The 27697-nt window shown below is 55.3% G+C and overlaps 1 protein-coding gene across 13 annotated transcripts; it reads right to left on the reverse strand.

Annotated features, from left to right (window-relative positions):
• FCHO1 (FCH and mu domain containing endocytic adaptor 1) lies at positions 1-27697 on the reverse strand. Of its 13 annotated transcripts, none has more exons than XM_013060728.2 (29): positions 27612-27697; positions 22857-22903; positions 22535-22624; positions 22034-22104; positions 17838-17929; positions 17156-17230; positions 16159-16300; positions 14264-14416; positions 13911-14015; positions 12076-12174; positions 11891-11987; positions 9773-9817; positions 9580-9658; positions 9083-9107; positions 8661-8718; positions 8057-8235; positions 7948-7972; positions 7493-7544; positions 6871-6962; positions 6229-6504; positions 4275-4387; positions 4049-4136; positions 3775-3883; positions 2922-3077; positions 2423-2555; positions 1859-2058; positions 1162-1217; positions 656-820; positions 1-272 (listed from the first exon to the last, which is right to left on the reverse strand). In XM_013060728.2, the coding sequence occupies exons 4-29, from the start codon at positions 22058-22060 to the stop codon at positions 250-252; spliced, it is 2664 nt and encodes an 887-aa protein (XP_012916182.1). In that variant the 5' UTR covers positions 22061-22104; positions 22535-22624; positions 22857-22903; positions 27612-27697; the 3' UTR covers positions 1-249. The 13 variants fall into 13 exon arrangements, 12 of the variants coding, with proteins under 12 accessions (XP_012916182.1, XP_012916183.1, XP_012916184.1 ...); XM_013060729.2 differs by lacking the exon at positions 27612-27697 and adding an exon at positions 24495-24617; XM_013060730.2 differs by lacking the exon at positions 27612-27697 and adding an exon at positions 24185-24617.

Below are 27697 nucleotides of genomic sequence, written 5' to 3' on the forward strand. Positions count from 1 at the left end.
AAGGCTTCCTTATTTTATTAGAAAATAAAGTTTATTCAAAGAACATTAAAAGTCCAAGGACCCACGTGGGAATTGGCTTGAGCAGGAGTGACCCCCCCTGCCCCGGCTCTGCCAGGCTGGGTGTGGGGCTCCTCCCCATGGAGTCAGGGCCCCGAGGGAGGCCGGGGTGGGATCCCAGGGTCCGGCAGGAAGGCAGGGGTCAGTCAGCGAGCACCAGGACTCAGTGCAGAGCTGGGGGCCTCTGCTGGCTCAGCAGCTTACCAGGTACATCCCTGCAGGGGCAGTGCCCATGAGACGAAGGGAGGAGCGTCCCTTGCCCCTCCCCTGAGATCTCCAGATCTTCCTCCAAACAACCCACGGGCGCCAGCAGCCCCAAGAGAATGGCGTGGGGGCAGTGTGGCTGTGTACCTTCAGTTCCCTGCCTTGGGTCCCCATGAGGACACACTACGGGGGTCCTTTGGCCCTCCCCACTTGTGCCCACCATCGGGGGCCTCCAGGGCCCAACCCCCACCTGCCTCCCCCAACATTGTCCCCCGCCCCCCTTCCGCCCCCATGCCCTGCACCCTGGCAGAAGCAGGGGGTGGGGCTCAGGGCCTGGCACGGTCCTGGCTGCAGAGGTGGTCAGTGACAGGACAGGGGGAGGCGGGGGGAGTACCTGTGGCAAACCTCCTCTTCACCAGCGACATGCGGTAGCCACTGCCCACCAGCTCCAGGTCCACGCCCGACAGAGTGGTCCCTTCGCTAGTGAACTGAGCGGCCACAGGGCTGGGTGTGCTGGAGCCCGAGCATGGCTCCCAGCTGGCGGATAGGTGGCCAGAACCTGAGGAGGCCTGAGGTCAGCAATGCCCCAGCCGCTTCCCAAGCCCTTTGATCTGTGGCCCCTATCTGTCTCTTCCAGACCTCCTCTTGAGACCCTGTACCATTTTCCTTTGGCTCCTTGGGGGTCATGTGTAAATTACAAAAGAGTTCTGCCGCAGGGCCTTTGTACCTGCTGTGGCTGCCCCCAGATTTTCTCTCCCACAGCTCTGCCAAAGCCCTTTTAATTAAAGCTTTCCTCCCTCTCTACACTTCTCCCCAGCACATCCCCAATTCTCCTCCTTTTTAAACAAGCCCCTCCCATCCAAAACCCCCTGTGATTTTTCATGCACAACCATAACTTACCTCCTGCTTCAGACACATCTGGTAGCTTCCAAAGGAGTCGCTTCTCCTCCAGATTCCTGGCATCAAGAAAAGCTTGGTCAGGTCTCTCCCAGAGAGGACACTGGGAGGTGAGGGTCCCAGCTGGGTCACCTCTCAGCATCCTGACCCCAGCAAGCCAGGTCCTCTCCCTCGCCTCAGTTTCCCCACCTGTAAAATGGATGTGGGGTATGGAGAGCTGGCCCCTGAGGACCCCACAGCCTTGCAGCATTTTTAGATAATGCGTTTTGTCCTTCAAATCTGGCTTCTTTGTGGCAGGCGCTACCTTTTGTACAAAACAAAGGCAATGTCGGGGAACTAAGAGCCCAGAGTGGGTGGCTGGGTTCAAATCCTGGTGTGACCGCAGATAAGTGACTTAGGCTCCCTCTGCCTCAGTTTCCTGCCCACAAAGGGGAATGACAGCAGTCCCCACCTTAAGGGCTTATTAAAAGCCCTGGGCCAGTCCATGTATGTAGAGCACGTGGAACATGCCTGACACACAGGCAGCTCTTGGTGTCCAATATTATTATTGCTAATAACGTCCCCCTTAGCTCTAAGCAAGGGGCGCTCACGACTGAATGGTCAGCCCTACAGTGGACCCTTCAGCTGCTGCATCAAGGAGAGGTCTGGGAGGGTTCTAGGGTCAATGCAAAGCCTCCTTCGGCCTCCTGCACGCCCTCACCAGGTGGCGGCCGGCTGTAGGCGAATGTTGGTCACAGGCTCCCCGACAGGCAGCAGGATCTGGACGTTGGTGAGCGGTGTGGGCACCGCCGTGGCACCGGGCCGGTAGCTGTACTCCACCGAGACCTGAGTGAGGGTGGCCCCGCACTGCCAGTGGGCGCTCAGCTGGAGGGGCACAGACTGCGGCCCTGGGCGGGAGAACTGGGAGCAGCAAGAACACGACAGGGGACACAGCTTAGGCCGTCCTGTCCTGCTGCACCAGGCACTCTTCCACCTCCTTCGGACCCAGCCTCTCCACTGCCTGCACCACTGCTTGGAGCGCCTTCTCTCTTTCCCAGTTTCGATCAGAGTGTGTAGGACACCACGTTTCCAGCAGAGGGCAGGAGAGCGCCTCCTTCCGACAGGTTTACATAATTTACATAAGCTAACTCCTAACCCCACTAACTACATCCACCCCCTCACCCCCCCACCCCCTGCCCCAGCACACTCTACTTTCTTTACCCCTGGCCTCCTCATCTGCCGCCTGCTCACCCTGCCGGACCCCTGTCCCCTCCCCGTGGCCCACCTGGTACCGCAGCAAAACCACATTGTAGTAGGAAGCGGTCGGATTCTGCTCTGCCTGGCGCTGCAGGGCCTCGGTCAGGGCCGCCATGTTGAGCCAGAAGTCTTTGGTCTCAGGGTCGCTCTGGGAGGGGTCACTACAGAGACCGGCAATAACCACCCCAGCCCTCGGGAGACCCAAGTCCCCCCTGCATCCACGACGACCCTCACCATGGGCTTCCTAGAGGCGAACTGCCTGGCTCACCTTGGGCCCAGTAAAGCATGCCTACACACCCCCCAAACGGGGGGTGGGGGGTTGGGGGGCAGTGAAGAAGAAGAGTACAGTGAGATCAGGAAGGGAGAGTGATTTGCCCAGGTCCAGCACAGCACATGCGGGGAGACAGAGCTGGAATTCACAGGCAGGGAGCTCCCGGACCCCACCAGCCTCTGGGACCCTCAGAGACCCCACCAGCCTCTGGGACCCCCTGCCTCTGACCTCGCACCAACCACTTCTCCTCCAGTACCTGAAGAGCAGGTCGGCATTGGGCTGGAAGTGCTCAATGGCGGACGTGTGCACGAGGCGGAAACTGAGGACAGGTGGGGGCGGGGTCCCGCTGAACACACGCACGATGCCAGCCGGGAAGGTCATGGTCAGCTCGCCGGTTACTCGAGCCAGGCAGCTGGGGGGTGGGGGAGTAAAGAGACCCGGTGTTGGCTCCAGGCCCTGCTGGCACCTCATCCTCCCCTCTCTCCTGGCCCCACCACAGCCAGCGGCTCCTGAGCCCCGCAGAACAGCGAGGCCCTGACCGTGCCCAGCGTTCTTACTCCCAACGTCTCCTCCTTGTGTCCTTGCCTGGACAGCAATCGAGGCACCAGGAAGAAACTACACTGGGCTTAAGGAGCCCAGTCCCTAACTCTCTTTACCCCTAGGCCACCAGGAAGCTCAAAGCAAAACATTCAGTTCTAGAACTGTTGTGACCTTGGGTTTCAGGCCTATTTGTGGTTTGATCTTAAGGTCTTCCCTGCTGGGCACTGCCCTCAGATTATTCCTGGCCCCTCAACTCACCCCTGACCCAGCCTTCCAAGGGCCTGGCCTCTGGTCCCGCTCCCTTCGGTGTGATGTGCAGAGCGACCTCAGAGGAGTTGCTCTAACCTGTGCTTACAACGAGGCCTCGCCCTGCTCTAATATTCTCCATGGTTCCCACTGCCCTCGCGACAGGGGCCTGGTTGTTTGGCTCAGAGTTCCAGGCCCGTCCATTGTTAAGCAGGTCAAGAAACACACCTCAAGTCTGTCTCTCCCGAAACCTAGATCCAGAGGCCCCAGAGAGCCCTGTTTGTCCCTGTCCTTGTTGGCACTGTACCCCGATCACTGCGTACCTGGGGTTATGGCCTCGAAAGTAGGCGTGGACGTATTCAGTGAAGGCGGTAGCTACAGGCAGGGCATCCTGGGAGCCCAGGACCACAGGGCTGGGTCCCCGGGAGACTCCTGGTAGGGCCAGGGGGAGGGAATAGGGACAAAGTGGGCACAGGTCCCAGGCTCCAGAACCCACCTTCTGCCAGCAGGGCCTCCAATGCCTCACTTAGCCACCCACCCGGGCCAGAGAGGGTGAGAGCGAGGCCCAGTAAGGGGTCCGGGGCCGCCCCACCATACCGTGTGCCGTCTGTGATGAGAAGCTGGGCCGGTCCGAAAGGGTGCTGGTGGTGGAGGAGCCCAGCGGGGAGGGGCTCAGAGACCGGGACTGGGGAGGGAGACAGGTCAGGCTGTATCGCCCGGGAGCAGTGCCCTGATGCTGCCCGCCCCCACCAGAGGTGCCCCCCGCCCCAGGCCGGGCTCCAGCCGCGCCCCCTCACCCTACCAAGTCGCTGCCTCACCCTACCAGGTCGCCATTGCTGCGCGTGAGCGGGCAGGACACCTTCCTGGCGCGGGCTCTCCGGGGGGGCGCTGCCAGGCCCTCTCTGGCTGCAGGGTCAGCAGGCCCGGGCACCAGGTCTGGGGAGGGAGCGAGAGACAGACAGTTAGTTGTACAGCCGAGATGCTGCCATGGGCCTCTCGGGCCTTCCCATTGAAGGACTTTCTCCCCAAAACTGGGAGTCGGGCTTATTTGGGGGAGACACCCTGGGTCTGAGGTCTTGGGGCTGCAGAGAGTGTGCCGGCCAGGACTGCAGAGGTCATCCGCGGCCCTGAGCCTCCTAGGCACCAGACTGATGGCCCAATAAGGGATTCCTGGGGATAAGCGGGCCAGAGCTGGGTGCTCTGGAGGTTGGGGGTGGGAGGGAATGGCCCCGGGGTGGGGGGGCAGGGGCAGAGGGTTTTTATCCAACATCAGTGATTCCATGACCTTTATCCTCTCCGCGAGTATGACGCAGCCTCTGGCTCCAGCCTGTGTCTGAGTCTCACCTGCTAAGGTCACTAATCACCACCTAACTCTCAGGTGCCCCGCTCTGCTCCATCTACGGATGCTTGCTCTACCTACACCCCCACGGGTGCTCCTCTCTACCCCTGGGCTTCTCAACAGCACTGCTGACACAGCGGACCCGGGCAGTTTCTGGGGGGCCATCGTGTGCACTGTGGAGTGCTGACCAGCATTCCGGGCCTCCACCTGCCAGGTGTCCCTAGTACCCATCCCCCTAGTGGTGACAATCCAAGATCAGGGGTGACATTGTCTAGTGCCCACTAGGGGGCAGAACTGGCCTAGTGGAGAACCCCAGTTCTATAGGGAAGCTCAGACAGCCCCACTTGACTATCTGCTCGCATGTTCAACACTTACTTCCCAGGGGGCCTCCCTTGATCCAACTCCCAGCAGGCTCTTTCTCTAATCAAGGATGGTGCCAAGCACCCCTGTCACCACTGCCAGGGACCTCATGGGGTCACAGCCCACTGATTCAGGCTCCCCCTTCCCCCAACTCACCTCTTCCTCCCAACCTGCAGCCCTGCTCCAGCTCACCTTGGGCCCTCTCCTCTCGTGGGCGCCCTCCCTTCCTGCTTCGCACAGCTGCCCATGGGATGCTCCAATCTGGCCTCCCCTGAACTTGGGCTCTACTGGCCACCTGACATCTAAAGGCCCACTGTCAACATGCCCCCACTCCAGCTACTTCTGCCCCATATTCCCAGCCCCTCTGCCCCTCCCTGGAAGAATGCCCAGCTGCCCTCAAGCACTCCACCCTGATCCTCCCACTTCCACCCCTCCCCCACCCCACCCCCGCCCCTCCCCCATCTCGTGTCTGCATGCCCCCTTCTCCCCAGCTGTTACCCCATCACGACTTCCCTGGACTCACCCACCTCCCTGATCTCCAGCTCCCACCTCCCAGGTGGATAGAGAGCTCCCGAAATCTGAGTCACAGGCCCTTGCTCTGCCCACAGCCCTCTGCTCTGTGGCTCAGGCCTTGCCAGGGGTAACACTCACATCACTCCCAGAGACTACCAGGCCCTGCTCGGACCCATCTTCCTACACTCTCTCCTTTTCCCTGTCATCACTCTGTTCCAGCCTCACCCGGCCTAGTCCGCTACCACCCCAGGGCCTTTGCACAGGACCTGCCTCCTGCGTATGTGTGTGTGTGTGTGTGTGTAGGCCCCGCTCCCCCACATCTAAATGGCTCCTTCCTCACTTCTATCAAATCTTAGCTCAGAGATCACTCCTCAGGGAGGTTCCAAACTTCTGAGCCCTCACCAGGCACCTGCCACCTTCGCCTTGTTAAATAGCCATCTCATTATTGTCCCTGCAAGGGTGAGGGTTCTGGGCTGTGTCCCCAGTACCCGGCTCAGGCCCTGGACTGAGCAGGCGCTTAGTCTTCCCCACCCCGGGCTCTGATAACTCTAACTCCTGGACTCACCTCGTCCAGCCACAGCCTCCAGCCCCCAGGGACCCGGGGATGGGGCGAGGGGCTGTGGCGAGTCCGATGCTGGCAGGGACCGTGTCCCCCTTGACTCGGAGGCCGGCGCCCTATAGCTAGGTGGGCTCTGTGGGGTGCCCGGGCGGGGGACCCAGGAATCCGGGGAGGGGCCAGGCGCCACGTGGGATGGCGAGTCCAGGCCGGAGTCCTCCACATTCTCGGGCGACGAGGAGGAGAAAGGTGAGGGGCTGGAGGTGAAGCCGAGGCTGCTGGAGCCTGGAGGGGGGGGCGGGGGTGGTGGTGCCAGCTCCAGACCCCGCCCACATGGAGGCCCCATCCTTCCTCCTGCGGGCCACGCCCACTCAAAGCCTCACCCACCCCCCTTCAGGCCACGCCCTCTGGTCGCTTCCACCTCCACTGGTGCTCCGCCCATCCACCCACAGGGCGCTTACACTACTACAAAGGCCTGGCCCACTCACGCTGTGGCTCCGCCCACCATCCCATTGGCCAGTCTGCATTCTCAGTGACCCACACAGGACCCCCAAATGCTCCCTCCCGCCTGGCCCACCCTCCCGTCTACCCTGGCAATGGCCCCACCCAGCCTCCTGCTAGCCAAGCCTGTGTCCCTAAAGCCCCCATCACCTGTGAAGTCTTCGTGGTCAAAGGCCGACTCTAGGGGCGGCCCAAAGAGGTTCTTGGAAAACTGTTCATCTGACTGTAGCTTCTCAGCACAGCTGTGGACGAAGTGGACAGGAGGGATGGATTCTGTCTTTCCTATGCCCCCTCCCCGCTCAGGGCCTTTGCACAAGGCTGTTCTTACTCCTGAGCTCCCTGTGTCCCCGTCTCTCCCCGAGGCCACATCCTGCTCTCTTCGAGGCTCAGCTCAAAGTCCCCCTGCCCCTGCCCTCTGCTTTCTCAGCTGAAGCTGCCCACTGGTACCTTCCACCACATCGCCTGCTCTATCTCTTCACAGCACCTGGAAGTCTGGAACATGCTCTAGCTTACTGGCTGTTCCTAAAATCTGAGCCACTACAGTGCGAATCTGGGAAGGAAGACCTGTCTTGGGCATACGTTTATGAACTCAGAGTTGCACAAGTACACAGCAGGTGCTCAATAAATGTTCACTGAATGAATGACTAAGTGGTTCCTCAAAAACAGCATGCTCTCAGCTCCCTGCCAGGCTGAGAGGAGGAGAGAGGAGTTGGGGGTGACCCGCACCTCCCCACTCAACGCTGGCCGGATGTCCCACCCCTGTAGGACCCACCTGCTGGCTCTTGGGGCAGATCGAGGCCTCTGTGGTTTCTTGGCAGCATCCCCTACAAGAGATGTACCTCCCTGAGCCTTCCTGTCACCCTGTCTACTGTTCCCCTCCACCCACCCACCCCTTCACCCCCGCTGGCACAGAACAAGAGACTAAGGCTTGGGGCTGTCCAGCCAGCCGCCCAAGGTGACCAGCAAGTCAGGCAGAGAGCAGTTTGAGCCTAAGCCAATCTGTCTCCAGGTTTTGGCTTCTTTCCCGGCCCCAGCTCCTTCCTTCAGCTCTCATTTAATTCACATAATGACCCCATTTTCTGGAAGAGACTGAGGGTCAGAGTGGGTAAGCAGCCTGCCCCAAATCACACAGCAGAGCTGGGATTCAACCCCACACTCACGCTCCAGGCCCAGCCTCCCTTCCACGTGCTCCTCCCCAAACCAAAGACCCCTTAACAGGCTGCTCACGTGCAGAGTGGCGTTTCATGGTGCCCTGTGGACAAAGTGGACGGCATCAGGCCAGGTGCATCCTGCCAGCCCCACCTGCCCCAACCAGAACACCCCTCCCATGCCTCACCCCTGGGGCAGGAGGAAGGATGAGGCTGCCGGCCGTGGCCCTGAGTTGGGCAGCAGCCACGTCGGGGCTGCAGGCAGGGGCCCGGGCAGGGGCGGGCTTGATATGCACATAGAACTTGCGGGGCTCCTCATCATCGAAGTCTGAGTCACTGGAGGAAAAGCGGGCGGGCTCCACCGTGCGTGCGCAACAGTCAAGGGGCCAAGCTGATCCCAGCATGGGGGTCTCCCTCGGCTCAGCCCTCAAACCCGCCCCTTCCTACTCACACCCTTCAAGGCCCTACAGGATCCCGTCTCTCCCTACTTGTCACCCTGGCCTTGCCCGATGGTGTTTTTGCTCCAAGTCTTTGCACAAGCAAACCCCAAACTCTCATTCAGATGCTAAACCCCAACACTGGTCCCCCCTCCTCTAGGAAGTCCTCTGGGCTGCCCCTCACTCCTTCTAGCTCAGCCTGGACCCCACAAGGCAGGTGTCTTTCTTTGATTCTGCTCTGTCTACACCGCAGGCTCCCCGCAGGAGGGACATAGGGAAGGATTCCTGTGGGCCGAGCTTTGTCCCTGCTGTGCCGACAGTTGGCCCCCCAACCCCAGGGGCACCAGGAGGATATTGTTCTGGGTCACATCAGGCCGGACAGTGAAACCTTCTTCATCCACCTCTGGACAGGTCTAGGGGGATAAGCAGTGAGTCAGGCTCCCGGCTACAGGACCTCTCCTCTCACCCCGCCACGCCCCCTCCCACCTCTGCGCCCTGAAAACAGCCCAGATGGCACAACCGCTTTCCCCCGGGGCGGCCAGGATCTTGAGGAAACAGAGCACACCATTGCCTATACCGAGGTTGTAAGACTGAATCCGCAAATTGAAGCTAAGTGGGGATGTTAGTCCCTCCCACGTGGCTCATGGGAGTTTGGAGCCAAGATGAGATGAAGCTCCTTGAGCTCCCTCCAGGCTTGGCTTCCAGGCTTGGGAGCCCCGAGGTGGGACCGAACCCCTCCCACGTGCAGCCGTGCCTGGCCCCTCCCATGATACTCACCCCTGAATCGGGTTCCAGGGAGTCTCTGGAGGCGGAGAAAAAGATGTTCAGGTCAGCTCTCCCACCTCATCTGCACGCCCCCGACGCCCAACGCTGGACATGGCCCTTGGGCTGCGATGTTGTCCTGAGCTAGTCCCCCAGGTGATGGGGCCCAGGGGTTTGCCTGGGGCAGGGGTGTGGGGTACTGAGTCTGCAGTTAACTGAGCTCAGGGTGTTCTCAAACAGCTTGGCAGGGGAGGAACCCTGGGGCTAGTCCAGAGGGCTGGCTTGAAAAAGTAGGGGGTGTAGGCGCTAGCCTTGGCAGGGAAATGATAGGGCTAGCCGTGGCAAAGGAAAAATTTTGGACTAGGTTGGGCAGTGGGAATATTGAGCTAGCCTGGGATAGAGGTTCTCCTGGGGTACCCTCTGCAGGGAACCTCTGGGATAGGCTAGCCTGGGAAGGGGGAAGGATCCCAGGCTAGCCTGGGCCAGGGCTGGGCAGGGGGGTGCTTCCTCACACAGCTGCAGGTGGCTCCCGCTCCCGCCGGCTCAGTCCTGGGAGGCGAAAGGCCTTGGCTCCCCGCAAACGTTTCATTGCTGAGAACAGATGAGGGGGTTGCCGCTGAGCCCTGGGGGTGCCCCCTTCCCCTTCAGATCTGCCTCGCTCAACCCCACCGTCCAGCCTGGGCACCCAGGCCCAGACGTACTTGCCTTCCTGCAGGGCAGCCGCGCTGTATGTCTCAAAATCCAGAGGCCCTGAGATAAAAGAGATTGAGAAACTCAGCCTGGCTGGGAGACCGGGCCTGGGCAGGACAGCAGCGCACTCTGGGAGTCACGATGATACCTGGGTCTGAGCTCAAGGCCAGTCAGGGTCCCATGCACAAGCTGAGATGCTGAACAAGCCCCAGAGACAGTCAGGAGGGGGTGGGCCACGGGTTCTGGTCCCACTGTGGGATGGACCAGAGGGGATGATGCCTGAGTTACTTTTTCTACTTCCAGCAATTCTCACAGGCACTTGAGTGGGTCAGGGGATGGACAATGAGTCTGTGCAGTGGGCTGAACCTCAGTGCCAAGATGAGGGGTTGGGACTCTCTTCAAAGGTGATGGGGAGCCATGGAGGGTATGTGAGCAGGAGCAGGAGCAGATCTGGGGCCAATGAAAAGCAAGAGTGAGGCCCCACACCAGGAGATACAGCCTGGGCTAGGGCCGACTAATAGAGACAGGAGGGATTAAAGATAGTTGTTTGTGGTTGACTTGGGGATAGAAACTGTATACCAGCATTTATTAAATGCCTCCTGTATGTTAGGGACACAGTTTGCCTTTTATTTTTTAATTTTTTAATTTTTTTTCAGTTTTCCCTTTACCTGCATCAAATTACTAAACATTCATTATTATTTAATGTATATAATTATTATACATTATGTACATTATACATGTACATATACATCATATGTATATATTATACATTATACATATATACATTATGTGTATTATATGTACATTATGTACATTATAATGTACATCATTATTATATAATGCATAATAACATACATTATTATTCATTCATTATTAACATTCAAATTACTAACCTTCATTAGATGGGGATTATTATCACCCCCAATTTACAGATGAAGAAACTGAGAGAAGTCTAGACAAGCATCCAAGGTCACATAGCAAGCAATGATGAAAAGACCCAGACCCAGATCTGACCCCAAAAGTTTTACGCTCAATCCTTCCCCAATCCCTCATCTGGACATTTTTTTCTTTTCTTTTCTTTTCTTTTTTTTTTTTAAAGATTTTATTTATTTATCAGAGAGAGAGAAAGGGAGAGAGCGAGCACAGGCAGAGCCAGAGGGAGAAGCAGGCTCCCTGCTGAGCAAGGAGCCCGATGTGGGACTCGATCCCAGGACGCTGGGATCATGACCTGAGCCGAAGGCAGCTGCCCAACCAACTGAGCCACCCAGGCATCCCTGGACATTTTTTTCTAATTGGCCCTTTGCTCAATAATCTTCAGTGTTTCCCTCAGGCCCTCAAGGTAAAGTAAGAACAGTTGGGTCTGGCATTCAAGGCCTCTCCAGTACCTGGTTGTAAGAGATTTACATACAAGATAGGGCATCAAAGGACTGTTGGCTGGCTCAGCTGGAAGAGCGTGTGACTCTTGATCTTGGGGTCATGAGTTGGAGCCCCATGTAGGGTGTAGAGATAATTAAAGTATACTTTAAAAAAAAATGGGACATCAAGGGGCGCCTGGGTGGCTCAGTGGGTTAAAGCCTCTGCCTTCAGCTCAGGTCATGATCCCAGGGTCGTGGGATCGAGCCCCGCATCGGGCTCTCTGCTCGGTGGGGAGCCTGCTTCCTCCTCTCTCTCTGCCTGCCTCTCTGTCTACTTGTGATTTCTGTCTGTCAAATAAATAAATAAAATCTTTAAAAAAATAAATGGGACATCAAATCCTTTTCCTGTGTGGGCTGCAGAATTAAATTTGCCATCAGCCCATTTTTCTGATGAGGACACCAAGGTGCGGGAAAGTTCAGTCTCCTGCCTCTTGAGTGTTGTATTTTTTTTTCAGGATTTAATTTATTTATTTGACATGGAAAGAGAGTGAGAGGGAAAACAAGCAGGAGGAGCAGCAGAAGGAGAGCGAGAGGGAGAAGCAGGCTCCCCGCTGAGCAGGGAGCCCAACACAGGGCTCAATCCTAGAAGCCCGGGATCATGACCTGAGCCAAAGGCAGATGCTTAGCTGGCTGAGCCCCCCCCCCCAGGTGCCCTAAGTCTTGTTCTTTCCCTGCAGCTGTGGCCCCAGAGCTGACGCCCACGGATGCCCCAACTTACCAGGCTTCTCTCGGCCTGTGCCCTTGCTCTCTGCAAACTTTCTCAGAAGCATCTCCACGCTGACGTTCTCAATGTTCTGCTTAAACTCCTCATGCACCTGGACCAGGTAAAGGAAGTGTGGTTACACTTCCAGGGCCCCTTGCCTGGTATCTTTTGCTCTGCCTCCCATCCTGGGTGCCACTCACCTGCCCAATCTGCACGTGGGTGTCCTCCACCGAGTGGGCATAGGAGCCTAGCAGTGCCTTCATGTGCCGCAGGTGGGTCTCCTCCATGGCTTGGAAGCGCTGAATTGGTAGGGGGAGAGGGAAGTGGGAAGATGGAGGCCACCAGGGGTGGCCAGGTGACCCAGCCTGGCCAATCAGAATGTTCCAGCCCCCTGGTCTCAGTGATGGGTGTGGGGAAGCCCCAAGGAGCATCTTAACCTGGGACTTCGGCTTAAACTAGGGGAAATTAGATATTTTTACGCCCTGAGTCAGTGAGTTGGTGGGATTCATGTGGGGGCTACTGGTGACCACTTTACTATGCACACACGCACACACACACACACACACACCCCTATACACACCCAGGAGGGCATCTTTACTTGGGAGTGAAGCCCCTAGGGAGAAAAACAGACTCGAAAAGCAGAGAGGCACAGCTTCCTGCCAACACCACTTAAGTAACTTGATCCAGCCCGGCCTGAAGCTCTCCCCTCAAACTTGTCAGTTTCCTGAACTTATAAATAAATCTTCCTTGTCAGTTCGAATGAAGGTTTCTTTCATTTGCAACTATTAGTTGCAAAATCAGGAGAAAAAAAAAATCTGGTTCCTAATCCTGAGATTCCAATCTGCTTTTTTATACATTTGGGTAGACAGAGTCCCAGAGAAGTACAGTGAAGTATAGTGTCTCATACAAGGGTTACATAGCTGGGGCGCCTGGGTGGCTCAGTCATTAAGCCAGATCTGCCTTCAGCTTGGGTCATGATCCAGGGTCCTCGGATCGAGCCCCGTGTTAGACTCCTTGCTCAGCGGCAAGTCTGCATCTTCCTCTCCCATTCCCTCTGCTTATGTTCCTCTCTCACTCTCTCTGACAAATAAACAAGTAAAATCTTAAAAAAAAAAAAAAAAAAAAAGAGAGAGAGAGAGAGAGTTTAAAAAAAAAAGAAAAAAAAAGGGGGACAGAGCCAGTACAGAATGGAGGCTGGAACAGAACCCAGGTCTTTCCTTCACCATGAACTGTCAGTAGACTCTCAGCTTCTAAACCCTGCCCTAGGGACACCTGGGTGGCTCAGTGGGTTAAAGCCTCTGCCTTCGGCTCAGGTCATGATCTCAGGGTCCTGGGATCGAGCCCCACATCGGGCTCTCTGCTCAGTGGGGAGCCTGCTTCCCCCTCTCTCTCTGCCTGCCTCTCTGCCTCCTTGCGATCTCTCTTTCTGTCAAATGAATAAATAAAATCTTTAAAAAATAAATAAATAAACCCTGTCCTACCTCGTCCAAAAACCTTGTCAATAAAAATAGAAATAGGGGCATGTGGGTGGCTCAGTCAGTTCAGCATCCAACTCTTGTATTTGGCTCAGGTCATGGTCTCAGGGTCCTGAGATGGAGCCTCCTGTTGGGCTCCACGTTGAGTGTGGAGATGGCTTGAGACTCTTTTCCTCCCTCTCCCTTTGCCCCTCCCCCTCAAACAGACAAACAAATTTTTAAATAGTAATAGAAATAATAATACCTTCGAAAGTGGTTTCTAGGCACCTAGTACTAGTCTGAAAACTTCCCATGTAGGGCCTCGTTTAATCTCCACAAAAACTCCAGGAAGCAGGTACTATCGCTATTCCCATTTTGCAGATGGGGAGACTGAAGCACAAAAAGGTTTGGCTTTTGAAATAATAACGCCAACAACAATCCCAACAGTTAACTGGCTCTAGAATCCTATGGCTTGAAACCTGTGATTCTGAGGCTCCTGGGAGTCGAGGTTTTCAGAGGTCCTAGACTTCTGAGGCCCGTAGATCCTGGGCCAAGGACTGTGTGTGATGCCTGGTTCTTACCAGAGCCGAGTCTAGCATCTTCTGCTCAAAGTCAGCGCGGGCAGAGTTGTACTTCTCCACCGAGCGCCGCAGGCTCTGTGCTGCCTTCTTTGTCTTCGTCTCTGCCTATGAGGCACAGGGAGGAGACAGGGGCGGGAGGGGAAACATGGGGCATTTTTCTCCCCCCCCCCCCCCCGGGGACCCATCATCCAGCAAGTAGACTGCTTGGGGCGCCCAGGGTGTGATTTAGGTTCGATGGCCAATGCTCTGGGTTATGTTCTCATACTCCCAAAGGCAGCCCCGCCACCCCTGGGCACATCGCTTGGACCTGCGAGGGCGCAGGGCAGCTGGGGACCTATGATGGGCACACCCACCTTGTCCATCTCCTTCTGGCTGGTGTTCTCCCTCCGCAGCCGCTCCTGGTCCATGCAGCGGTTCAGGTAGTTCTCGCGGGACTTGGGCAGGAGCTGGCTGACACCTGCGAGGACCTGCACAGCGTCCAGGGTACCCACGGCTTCCTCTTTGCACTGCAGGGGTGGGAAAGGGGGAGCGCGGGTAGCACCTGAAGCCCGCACCGCACCGCTCCGGGGTGCAGGACCTGAGCAGACCACAGGGCACAACGTGAAATTCCGAGCTTCCCAAACACTCTGTGGGGTTCCCGATCCCACGGAGTACCTTTTATGAGTATCCTATTAATTTAAAAACTTCTAGCTCTTTGAATAGGAAATATTTACACAGCATTCCTACTGCAGAAAGTTTTAAGGGATGAGCTCAGGAAAAACTTCCCACTCCCTGATCCCCAGGCTCCCAGGCCTCTGCCTGGGAGTCGATAGGTCTCTAGAAATAATCGGCACATAGACAAGCAAATGTGTTTGTTCTAGCCTATTTTTTTAAATGACAAATAGGCACAATGTCTGTTTAACTCAGCTTTTTCAGCTTAATAATCTATTCCCAAAATTATTCTGTATCAACCCACAGAAAACTCCCTTGTCCCCCAGTTTTTTTAAAGTAGTCTCCATACTGGGCGCCCTGTCCTTGTCCCCCAGTTTAAAAAAATCATGGTAGGGATGCCTGGGTGGCTCAGTGAATTAAAAGTCTGACTCTTGATTTTGACTCAGGTCATGATCTCTCTCTCTCTCTTTTTAAAGACTTTATTTACTTATTTTTTATTTTTTATTTTTTTTTTTAAAGGACAGTTAATTCTAGTAAGAAGAATCCTCCTTCTCTTTTCCAACTTTAGAGATTTTATTTATTTATTTGACAGGCAGAGATCACAAGTACGTGGAGATGCAGGCAAAGAGAGAGGAGGAAGCAGGCTCCCCGCTGAGCAGAGAGCCCGATGCGGGGCTCGATCCCAGGACCCTGGGACCACGACCTGAGCCGAAGGCAGAAGCTTTAACCCACCGAGCCACCCAGGTGCCCCCTTATTTACTTATTTTTTAAAGATTTTATTTATTTATTTGACAGAGAACACAAGTAGGCAGAGAGAGAGGGGGAAACAGGCTCCCTGCTGAGCAGAGAGCCCGATGCAGGGCTCGATCCCAGGACCCTGGGATCATGACATGAGCTGAAGGCAGAGGCTTTAACCCACTGAGCTACCCAGGTGCCCCAACGATTTTATTTATTTATTTGACAGCAAGAGAGGGAGCGCAAGCAGGGGGAGTGGGAGAGGGAGAAGCAGGCTCTGCTGAGCAGGGAGACCATGTGGGGCTCAAACCCAGGACCCTGGGATCATGACCTGAGCCGAAGGCAGACACTTAACTAAGTCATCCAGGAGCCCCCAACTCCCTTTTTTAAACAGGAATAGGTATGGCTCTGGGCAAAAAAAAAAAAAAAAAAAAAAAATAATTTATTTATTGGTACTGAAATCGAAGGGTCACGTAATTTTTAGTATATGTGCTGCCAAAGCAAGCACAGGGTCATGTAATTTTTACCTGCCATGAAATCTTCTTCTTTTGATTCCCCCTACGCAATCCCCCACTCCCCAAACCATTTAAAAATGTAAAAACCATTCTTAGCTCTCAGGCTCTACAAAACCAGGCCGGATTTGGTCTGTGGCCCATCGTTCGCAGAGCCCTGGTCCAGAATTTTGAGTATGAAAATTTGAGGGTGCTCAGGTATGTGGGAGTCTGGGTTTGATGTGGAATTGACAGACTTCCCAGAGGAACACACCAGGAGCAGGAAGGTCAAAACCCCAAGAAGTTCCCAGATCTTTCCAGCCGCTGCCATTCCCCCTCCGCCTGGCTGCGCAGTGCCCCCCAGCACACACCTTTTTGTGCAATTTGAGCTGCTCCTCGCCATAGCGGAGCACATCCTTGATGAGGTCCTGTAGCTTCCGGGTCAGCTCCAGATGACAGAGTGCCAGCTTGTCTGAGGAGACGCGGAAGACCTCCCAGAGTGGGGCGAAGGTCCTGGAAACAGGGCACATCCAGGGTCCATCAGCTCCAACCCCCCAGGGTCCCCTCAGAGAGGCACCTACTGTGCCCAGGCCCTGCTAAGCACCTGCACCACAACTACAAGGCAGGCCTGGGACGGATGGGGAAACAGAAGCATAGGAGCCTCCAGAGCTCACCCAAGGCCCCTTTGGAAATGAGTTATCAGAGCTGGAATTTAAACCCAGGCCCCAAGGCCCTAGAGTCCTCACTCTGGACTCCAAGCCCTAGCTGATACTCAAGGGCACCCAGGCCCTGCAGCCACGCCAGCCTCTTTGCTCTATGGATGCCTCAGGGCCTTTGCACTGGCTGAGCTGCCTTCCCAGGTCTCTGACCCAGATACCCCTGTAGCTGGCTCCATCTCATTACTAAGGTCTCAGCTCACGGAACCAAGCCCAATGCCAGAGGAAGCACCTGGCCTCTCACGCTCCTATTTCATCCTCTTCCTGAAGCTTTTCACTCTAGGAAAGGACTTTTGTTCATGTTTGCAGTTAACACCTGTTTTGCCACACACCCCACAGGTAACATGGCATGAACAGGGCATGAAGGGGACTGGGGGCTTTATCTGTCTTGATTGCTGCTGCGTCTCGAGTACCTGGAATGGGGCCTGGCACACAGCAAGTACTCAGTAAATACGAGTTGAATGAATGAATGAGGTAGTAAGTGAATGAATGAATTACTTTCCTCTGTCTATTGAGCCCCTTAAGTGAGGGAGGGTTGACTCCCTAGTCTACATATCACTTGTGTGAAGAGATGTCCACCCAAGAGTGGGTTCCTGATACCCCAGGACCCTCTAGACTCGGTGACCTCCCAGCCCAGCTCCAGCCCACTCACCCCATGGGGGTCCCATTGCTGGCCAGTTTGGAAAGTTTCGCCATTGCCTTTGAGTAGGTCTCCTCGATGGTGGCCCTGAGTAGAACAGAGAAAAGATGCAGAAGGTTCTGGGCCTCCTTGGGAGACACTCCATTCCCCCTGGGTCTCAATTTCCTCATCTCAAATGTCTGAGCCGTAGCTCTTAAAACGATGCCTCTGTCCTGTACAGCTTGGACAGGTCTTGCGAAACAACCACAGAGAGAAAAACCTGGTTATAATCTTTTGAACTCTGCTTGGATTTAATGGGCGTTCAGCTAGTGAGCGGCCGGGATGCAGAGGCTGTCTGACAGTTTGAATGTATTGTTTTCTGGGATATGGATGTCGGAGCAGTTATGGGCCAGAATGGAGATGACTTCATCATACATGCGTTCTATCGTATGAAACTGAGTTTTCAAAATTCCCCTTGTAAGTAGGTCATATTATCTCTTCAGGAGGGAGCGTCAGAAACCCGAGAATGGTTGACAGGCGGGCATCGGGGCTGACAGTGCTGAGAACCCCTGGTTTCCAGCACGTTCAAACGGGTTGGATGTGGAGTGGCTGTAGTGGCTTGGGCAGGGGAGTGATGGGGAGGAGCCAGGGCGGAGCCACGAGGTAGGGGAGGTATGGGGCGTGGCCAAGGGTGGGCGGAGCATGGGGACCTCACCTCTCCCGGATGAAGTCGGCTAGCTCCTTGGTGGAGATAGGCCCCTGCTTCACGCTGTGGTACAGGACCTCAAAGCCATGGTTCTTCTCACCCTGCAGGGGATGGGGGCGGAGACTGAGTAAAGGGCTGGAGGAGACTTCACAGTTGCTTAGCAACGGGGGCATGGCCAGAGGAGCCAACCAGCAGAAGCCCAACCCCTTGGCAGCAGGGATTGCTTCAGGCCTGAGCCAATCAGCCTGTGGCCTATCCCCTTGGTTACAAGGATTGGTTCGTGGGCCTTACGTTGGTCCAATCAGAGAGAAGCCTGGAGGTTTTGTCCCATGGTTGAGGGAGAGATGTTCTCTTCCGCGGGTTGTCTCTGTCCCTTTGTTTCTTTGTCTCTCTATGTTTCTCTGTGTCTTTCTGCCTCTGTTTCTGTCTCAGTCAATCTCTTACCCAGCTTTTCTGTCTGCGCCTCTCCATAAATGAGGAATTATGGGGGCATAGAAGATATTGGAAGCCACGTGGAAACCATGATACTGGGAAAGAAGCTGAACCTGATGGAGTCTGAATAAAAAGTACGTTGAGTTGAGTTACTGGAGCAACCCAAGCCTGAAAGCCCCATTTCTCTACAACGTTTCACCTTTGTGAGCCAATATAACCCTTCTTGTGTTTCCCTTTAACATAGAAACACCCTCTCTGAGACCCCCTAGAGCACAGTCTGGGTCTGATGCCTCTCTAGGGACCCAGCAATGTCCAGTATAGGGTGAGGTCAAAAAGGGGATTGGAGTTTGTTGAATAAATGAACAAATGAGCTATTCTGCTGTCACCTAGGGCTTTTGGGAAGAGGGCCTCTATCCGGGTGCCTCCCACCAAACCTCTATCCTCCTAGTCCTGGGGCCATCATGGTGGGGGACGCAAGGTCTGTGCTGTGTGATCTGAGCAAGTTACTGTCCCTCTCTGAAGTTTTAGTGGCTTCATGTTAAGATGGGACAGGGAAGTCATCCACCATTCATATGAAGATGAAGTAAACACCAAGGTGATCCACATCATGGCTCCCCAAATTCCCAAAGGCAACCCTAGTTTTTGCTAATTAATAGCATTAGTTAACATTTTGTGTTAACTTTGCTCATTTCTTCTCCAAATATGTTAACTTAAAAAGGCAACTTTTACCACTATTCTAATTGGAAGCCCTGGACCTGATGCCATAATGAAAGGAATAGGGAAAAATAAGGCAACAACTGCTTTTATCCCAGCCAGATCCTGTGACATGTGAAAGGCATCACGTCTGAACACTGAGCTTTTCATCAAAAAGGGAGATCAGCTGGCGAACTGGAGACATCTTAGCATCAAACAGGCCTTGTGAGTAGGACCAAAAGAAGATGCTTGTGGGGCGATCTAGCATTATTTAACGTCCAACACAAATCACTGAAGTGATTAGGTCCTCTGTTAATAGTGGTTTCCTCCATCTTCCTCCAACCTGCTGAGTTTACCCTCCCACTTACCTGGAAACCAGAAGGCTGAAACTAGAAGCCATAACAAGATAAAGCCTCTTGCTACATAAATGGAGAAACTGAGGCAGAGATGGGCAGACCCAACCCAGCCTGAAGCTCAAATCTCCCAAAGGTCATGCCTCATTCTAGAATCGTTGATAGCTCCCTATTTCCCACCAGCTGCTTAAGGGTAAAGCCCTTATCTTGAAATTGTCTTTCCAACCTCATCTCCTAGAGTCCTCTTGGCCTCGCCATAAAATGGCAAGGAGTGCAAAGACAGGCTGTGCCTTCCTACCACAGTATATTTGCCTGGGCTGTTCCTGCAAACCAGCTCACCAGGCTACATCTCTTCCCACCCATCCAAATCCTTCCACCTCTCAAGGATCATTTCCAGGCCCACCCCCTTCAAGAACTATCTCAGACTCTCACTTCCCTGAATGTTCAGCGTTGCTCCCTCTAGCTCCCCAGGAATATGTGTCAGAGCCTCCTTTTATACACTGGGTCACTTTGAGCTGGTGACTTCCCCTCTCTGAGCCTCAGTCTCCTCATCTGACAAAGGGGGCCAATGACAGTACCCACCTCCGAAGGGTCTTGGTGAGATGAGGCTGGGACAGTGCTGAACCCAGGGCTTCTGGCACCATGGTGAGGGCTCAGCAAACAGACCCAGTGCCACCCCCCCACAACCCCACCCAGGGGATCCTTGGGTAAGGCTGCACCAGGCACTGCCGCCCAGGCCAGCATCTGGGGCTGACTTGGAGCCAACCACTGGCCTGTTTCCCAGACCTGGCAAGGCCCCCAGTGATATCTGCCTCTCTCAGGCTGTGCTGGCAGCGAGGGTCTTAGGAGGGGCTGTCTTGGGTCTGTGTCTCTTATCAGAACCTCTGGACTCCAGTCTCGCCCCTATGCCAGCCCCAGAGGGATCTTTCTAACACAACTTGATCGTATCCCTTTCCTGCTCATACTTCCCCCATGGCTCCCCAGTACCCTCAAGGTCTCCTGCCTCGGCCCAGCAGGACGGGGGCATCCCTATCCAGCTTGATGTCCCCTAACTGGAACCTCCTTCGGGCCAGCCAGGGCACCAGTGCCACCCAGCTAAAGAGTCACTGATACAAACAATTGATTAAAAGAAACATTGCCGGTGACAGACATCCCAGGATACTCCCTGAGACCTAGGGAGACAGGAATTCATCCCCTTTCTCAGATGGGAAAACTGAGGCTTGCCGACACAAAATCAATTGCCCAAGGGCTCTCAGCAGAGCCCAGATCAAATCCTCAACTCAAAGCCCTGCACCAGGCTATCTTTGGGTGGGGAGTGCACTGTGGGTGGCTTCTATTTTCTCTCTGCTGATCTGAATTTTCTGCAGCAAGCTTGAATGCCTCATGCAATTAAAAAGAATTTAAAATAAATGTAGGTGCCTCACGCCATTAAACAGATTTTAAAATAATTATGTAGGTGCCGTTGTCAGGGTTCCAAAATGTGGGCAACAAATTGATCATCGAATAGTCAACCCCCTTACCTAGAGGCACCAAAAGGGGGCTCAGAGAGAAGCACCCCTTGCTGGGGTCACACACTCAGAGACAAATCCAGGGAATCCAACCCTTGGGCAGAAGGTGGAGGTCAGGCCCCATCCCCCCTCTGCCCTCACCCCATAGGCCTCCCTGCAGGTGGCAAGGGGGTGAGGCCCCTTTAAGAAAACAAGTGGCAGTAAGAGGAGCCCCAGCTGGGGAGGGAGAAAAGGAGGGAACAGGCCTGTTGCCAGGGGCAACCAGTTGCCTAGCAACAGGCTTCTTCTCTGGCAAGCTCAGGGCCCAATTGGGGAAGGGGCTTACAGCCCTGGTCCTTCCTAGACCCTTCTGTTCATACATCCTCTGTGGCTCTCCATTCGCCTGGGCCTGTAAGAGAAGTCCTTGTGCCCTCAACTGGTCACTCGTGTCACACTTCTGGGCTTTCGCTCAGGCTATTCCCCCTGCTGAAATGCCTTTCTTACAACTTGGAAAATCTCAGCCCTCAAAGCCCAGAGGAAACATAGCTCCATGTCCTGACCCCTCCTCTGGTTGCCCCCAAGGCTGAGCCCAGCCCTGACCCTGGAGGGCTAAAGACTTCTGACTGGCTCTATGTCTCCCAGATTGCGAGCTCCTTGGGGTCAGAGTCAGGATGAAGCCTCTTGGGGGCTTTGTGGCACCTTCCTCAGTTGGTTGGGTGTGGAGTGGTAGTGGCAGGCAGGGAGGGAGGGAATGAATGAATGAATGAAAACAAGTTTGTCTCAGCCCTCTTGGGTCACAGTATGTGCTCCTCAGACTGGAAGGCAGAGGGGTGAGGCGGCCACTAGGGGCCAAGTCAAGAAAACCCCCAACTCTCCAGAATAGGAAAGATGTGGAAATTCGCTGGCTGAAATGACCCTGGATCCTGGAAGTTTACTCTGGCCCGGCATTCGAGCCCTGATGCTGCATTGTCTCACCGGGCAATTTGAAATAAAAGAATCCTACTCTGGGCCTTGGTCTCCCCATTGTCCAAGCGATGACTTGCTTAAGGTCACAAGGCCCATGAAGTGGGAGGGTGTAGATTCAAACCCAGCCTGACTCCTCCCACTTTAATTTCTAGGAGTCACAGAACCTTCACCTGTCCAAGGCTCTGCCCCTGAGCCGCCAAGTCCCCTCATCTCCATAAAAGGCCCCATAGCCTTTCCAGGAGCCCCCATCAAAATAAAAGTGGGTCTTACTTACCCAAAAATGCTCCCCAAAATACGACATCCTGATGCCCTCTGTGGAGACCCCCACAGGCTCCTGTTTAGTGCCTGTCCAAAGAGAGAAGCAAATCTAAAGCTATGGCCAGCTTGGGTCTAAGGAGGGGAGATTCCAATTGTCCTCCCCGTGGAGGAGGAAGAGAGAGGATGGAGGAGGAACCAAAAGCCCCAAACCTGGGAGCATGCCAGGGCCCGTGAGATGATTCATCCCCAGGCCTGGCCCCCAAGTAGCCCTCATTCTAGGGGGACAGATCTGGATATAGATGCCCCAAGTCCTACGGGGTCAGAGTTGGACTGGATAGAGGAATAGGGGCTGGGAAGCCTAGTCCAGAGGAAGGGGCATGGGAGTTGGGGTTTTCAAGCTCAAATAAGAGTTCACTGGGGGGCAGAGTACTGGATGAGCTCCAGCCTAAGCAGAAAATCTCACAGATGGGAAAACCGAGACCCTCCCCCCCACCCCCATAGAGGGGAAGCCACTTGCCAAGGTTACAGAGACAGGAAATGCCAGTAGATTTGCACCCTGGGCAAGCTGAATCAAGACCAGAGCACTCAGCTCCACGCTGGGCAGCTCCTGTGGGGAAAGGGTCTGCTGAGAGATGGGCACTGGGACTGTGATCAGCCACATGGGGGTTGGGGTCCCTGAAGTGTCCCCAAGGATCCCTTGGGATCTCCCTGATCCCTCTACAACAGTCCCCGCCCCATGCACACTCCTGGAACGGAGAGCTTACCCCTCACCATGATGACCCATCTGGCAATGGTGCCCCCATGAGTCCCAACCCTGACTCCCAAAAGCCAGTGTTCACCTGATATCTGAGCCACTCTATCCAGCTCTGTGCCTCAGTTTCCCCATCTGCAAAACAAGAGGGAATACCTAGAAGGGGTCTTGCTGGGGGAATCCAGGCCTCCCTGCAGAGGGGGCTGGGCCAAGCCACCTGGCAAGGGAGGGACACTTGGTGTCCTTGGCACGTTCTAGAGGCTGGGCTTGTCACAGGAGCCCACAGGCCTCATCCATAATTCATGACCCCTCGGGCAGCTCAGCAGCAGCTGGGAGCCCTGGAGGCACAGTGTCAGCAGGGACAGGGCTGGTGACCGTAAATGGGAAAACTTCTTGGGTCTCACAAGGAAAGGACCAAGCAAGGACCTCGGACAAGGCTGCCTTCACTGAGCCTCCGTTCACCTAATCTTGAAAGTGAGTTTAATTTGAACCATTGTCCTCTAGCCCCAGGTTCACTGACTTCTGTTACCCGGCAACCACCATGTATCCACAAAACAAGGACAATGTCAGAGTCTGTGAGATGATTCACTCCTGGGTCTGGTCCCTGAGGAGCCCCCAGTCTAGTGGCATAGAGCTAGACGCAGACATACGAGCCTTGCAAGCTCAGGGCTGGGCCAAATGGAAGAAGGGGCTGTGGGAGCCTGGACCAAAGGAGTGGACATGGGAGTTGGGGGGTTGAAGCATGAATAGGAGTTCACCAGGCAAAAAATTATTTGATTCCACAAATATTCCTAATGACCACCCTGGGCTGGGTGATGTTCGGGCCCCTGAGAAAACTGTCACCGACCCTGTCCCTGAAGAAATTCTGGTGTGGGGGGAGGGCTTGCTGGGCTGACAACCGAAGGGGGAAAAGCCCTCATTTTCCATCGTATGTCTTCATTTCTGGCTGGGATTTAGGCCCTGAGAATATCCAAATCCCTTAGAGCTGCGCTGACCGATATGGGAATCACTAATCTCATGTGCTGACTTAATTTTAAACTAAGTAAAATTAAATACCATGAACCCCCCACCTCCTCAGTGGGACCAACCTTGTTCCAGGACTCAGTAGCCTCATGGGGCTGGTGGCTGCCATAATGGACCACACAGGTAAGGAAAGTTCTTCAGGAAGATGCTTCTTAGAGGATCTGAAGAGCCAGTGGGCCCAAGTTCCCCAGAAACCGGGGATCTCACTACAGTTTTCACAACTCTGGTAGACGGCCCCTCCCCCACTATATACTGAAGGTCATTATGTGCGTGGCGCTGTAGCCAACACCCCCCAAAAGGTACCAGCTCATTCATCCTTCATAACCACACCATGGGGTCCGGTCCCACCTTTACCAATGAGGAAACTGAGGCACAGAGAAGTAACTCACTAACCTGTGACTTTGTCCCTGGTCTGTCTGCCAAAGAACTCCTGTTTGGAACCACTGCAGGTGGCTCTGGGTCTCCGTGTCCCCTCTACTGCCCCACGGCCAGCCCGGTCACTCAGAACCGTAATGGAGGGCAGGGGGCCAGAGCGAAGAGTGGCCTCCCCTCCCCGCCACAGGTTCCTGCCCGGCCCAGGAAATGACACCTGCTGCTTCCCTCGGAAACCCCAGGCCAGGCAGGGGGTTGGGGGGGGGAGGCTTCTGTTCCTTAGAGGGGCAAGAAAGGGCAATGGGGACCTCCAGACAGGGCAGGAACTCACCAGACGGGGCAGCGAGTAGAGCCGGGGCCCCTGACAGACGGGGTGGGCACGAGAAGATGGCCACGCGGCCCCTGCCACTTCCGTGAGCACCAACCCAGTGGAGGCCTGTGTGCGTGGGGGACAGGAAGCTTACCCTGCCCCGCCTACCGCCCAACTGCCATCTCACCTCCCCCACCAGGCCAGCACCCCTGGGACTTCCTGGGAACGGGGCTGGCCATGGATAGGTAAACTGAGGCACCTGAGCCTGGGGCCCCCAGCCTGGGACCTAGCAGATAATAATCATGATGACAACGATGAAATAATAGCAGGTGACACACAGCGTCTGTCCCGGGCTAACCTTTTTCACATCCCACCACCCCTGGGCGTGGGTTAAGGACTCCTGCTTCACAGAGGGGGAACCGAGGCTCAGAGAGGGGAGTGGATAGGCTCATGTCTGTACAGTCAAGACTCAAACCTAGGGCTGCATGAAAACTTCCATGGGCCCCCTTCCTCTAATTACATTAAAAAAAAAAAAAGGCACTTAAACTATATGTTACAAATTACATTGGCACAGAGATGAATATATTAATATTTGGTATTAAAGTGTATTTAAAATGTATTCCTTTACCCCAAAGCTCATCCTGGGCCTCTGAAAGTATTATGTCCAAGACACAGTCGCCTCTGTATCTGATGGAGAAAATCGTTTGGCTCGAACCCAGGACTCTGGGCCTCCAGAGCACCAGGGCAGAGCCCAAAGATGGACAGGGACTTGCCCAAGGTCACACAGCAGGCTGTCCGCTGCCCAGAGCAGAGAAGAGTCCTCCACGGGGTGCCTGACACCAGCCCCAGGCGCTGCCTGGAGATCCTGCTTCCCCAGCACCAAATCCCAAAAACCCACAGCTCTGCACCAGGTGAGGCATGTGAGCAGGCCCAGGGAGCAGACAGAAGACAGGGATGGAGTCAGCAGATGGCAGAGCTTCCTGGCTGTAAGCCACCTGTCCAGAGCCCCTGACCTCGCGTGCTGTGACCTTGGGCTTCCCTGGACCTCGACGCCTCCAGGGTCCTATGAAACAGTCCCTGACATTTTACTTCCCCCAGACTCCAGCCTGTGCACAGTGGGGCCAGTCTGAGGTTTTTCTCTTCCTTCCCAGGCACTAGCCAGCCTCTTGGCCATGCCATTTCAATGACCTGTCCTCTCATGAATCTCCTCTCTTCTAGGCCCAGGTACCAGTGAGTGACCTTTACACAGTCTGGCTTGATTCTTACAGTGGCACTTTGAGGCAGTGTCTCATTTTGGCCCTCACCCCCATGGGGAAACTGAGGCACATGCCCCTGGTCACACAGTGACCAGGCTGTCAAGCTCAGGAATTTCTCCATCCTCCCCAACTAGGCACCTCCCTCTTTGTCATCTATTTGGCAAACACTTATTGAGCACCAACTGTGTACCTAATTGCCGGGCTCTAGAGACACGGCTGACAACACCCTGGCCGACTCCTCTCTCTCCTCCCTGCTCCCGGTCAGCTATGACCCCATTTACGATCACTGATATTGTAATTACTGTTTTAATGACCATGTCTGTATTTACAGGGCACCCATCTTCCCACGTCTCCTCTGATCTTCTGAGGGGGATCCAGCCCATTCCCTAGAAGAATACACCAAGGCCCGGGGAGGCAAAGCCACACATGGGAAGAATCCATTTGAACCTGGGGGTGTTGGACACCCAGTTCTGAACTCACCCCTGTGCCCACTGCAGAGTCGGAATAGGCTGGCCTGGTGGCTTCAACCTCCTCCTACCCGCGACCCCACCCAGGAACTGGCTCGCTCCTGGCGTGGGTGACAATATATGGGTCAGGGTGTGCCCCAGGCAGTCCCACTGGTAAGACCAGGGTAGTGGAGCCCCTGTTTCAACCATTGCAGCTTGGTCATGTGTCTGTCTGGGAGAATAGCCTTTCCAGCAAGGCCAGAGTGACCACGAATCCATTTTGCAGTGCAGTAAACTGAGGCTCAGAGGCCAGCAAGGCAAGTCGGGGGGGGGGGTGTCTCCAAACCCCCTGCCCTCTCACCCCCAAGCCACTGACAACTTAAGCGAGGGGGGCAGTTAGAGTTTGCCACATGATAGGGTGTATGGCTTTCAGAATCTGTAGAATACAGCTTCTAAAGCCCTCATCCCCATTTTCAAAGGAGAACACCAAGGCTCACAGAGGTGCTGTCACCTGCCCAAGGTCACCAGTGAGGCAGGTCCATCAAAGCTGCCTCCTGGTCCCCACTGCGGCTGGGGCAGACAACTCCCAGATTCGAGACAGATGGAGGGGCCGCCCACCCCACAACCCTCCTCCGCACCCCACTCGCAGCCAGCCTCCCGCAAGATCCTAATTTACCTCGATTTATTTTAATCCCCAAGAACAGATGCTGCTGCCCACCCCCCACTGAGGCAGGGACCACCCCCAAGTCCATGCTCCAGGCCCTTTCAGGCCTGGCCTGACCAGGCCCTGTCAGGCAAGGGGCCCAACACTGGCCCCCTCCCCAGAATTCCAACTTTGGGGGTCCCTGCCAAAGATGCCAGTGAAACACCCCCCACCTCATCCTGGCAGTAAGAAACTGGGATAGAGCAGTCTAGAAGAGGGTCCTGGGGACCCCCAGCTCCTCCTCCAGGCTGATCAGGGTTTACAGTGGAGAAAAAAAGGAAGGGGGTCCTTCCATCTCGGTCCTCAGGGGTCTGCAGACCAGAGATGGAAAGAGGGAAATTGAGAGTGGTCTCCACTTCGGCTATCCTGGGTCCCAGACTGGAGGGAGAGCGGCACCCCCATTTTTTGAACCCTGGAACCTACACCCAGATCCAGGCTTAGAATAAAGGGATTTGGGGAGGGGTCTCACGTCATAGCCACCCTCCTGCACGCTCTGGTTCTAGGCCAGGAGACGGGGGACGTGGAGAGGGGTTCCCATCTCCCTCCAAAGGCCGTCGACGATGGCCGCTGGGAGGCCGGGGGGGGGGCACCGCTCAGCCCCCCACCCCCAGTTCGCCATCCCTCGTGCCCCGCCGCGCCTTTGCCCCCAGTGGCCTCCGGGGCTACCGGGCTCGGTGTGCATGAGGGGCTGCGCGGGCCAGGGTATTGGGGGGGTCCCGGGGACAGCACTCACCTCCCGAGCTCTGGCCGAGCCCCGCGCCCGCCGCCACCTGCGGCTCGGTCTCTGACACCCGAGCCCGCCCCGCCCCTACCTCCGCG

This window comes from Mustela putorius, unplaced genomic scaffold (assembly GCF_011764305.1).
Source record: "Mustela putorius furo isolate JIRA1106 unplaced genomic scaffold, ASM1176430v1.1 tig00000095_pilon_pilon_pilon, whole genome shotgun sequence".
NCBI classification, from domain to species: Eukaryota; Metazoa; Chordata; class Mammalia; order Carnivora; family Mustelidae; genus Mustela; species Mustela putorius.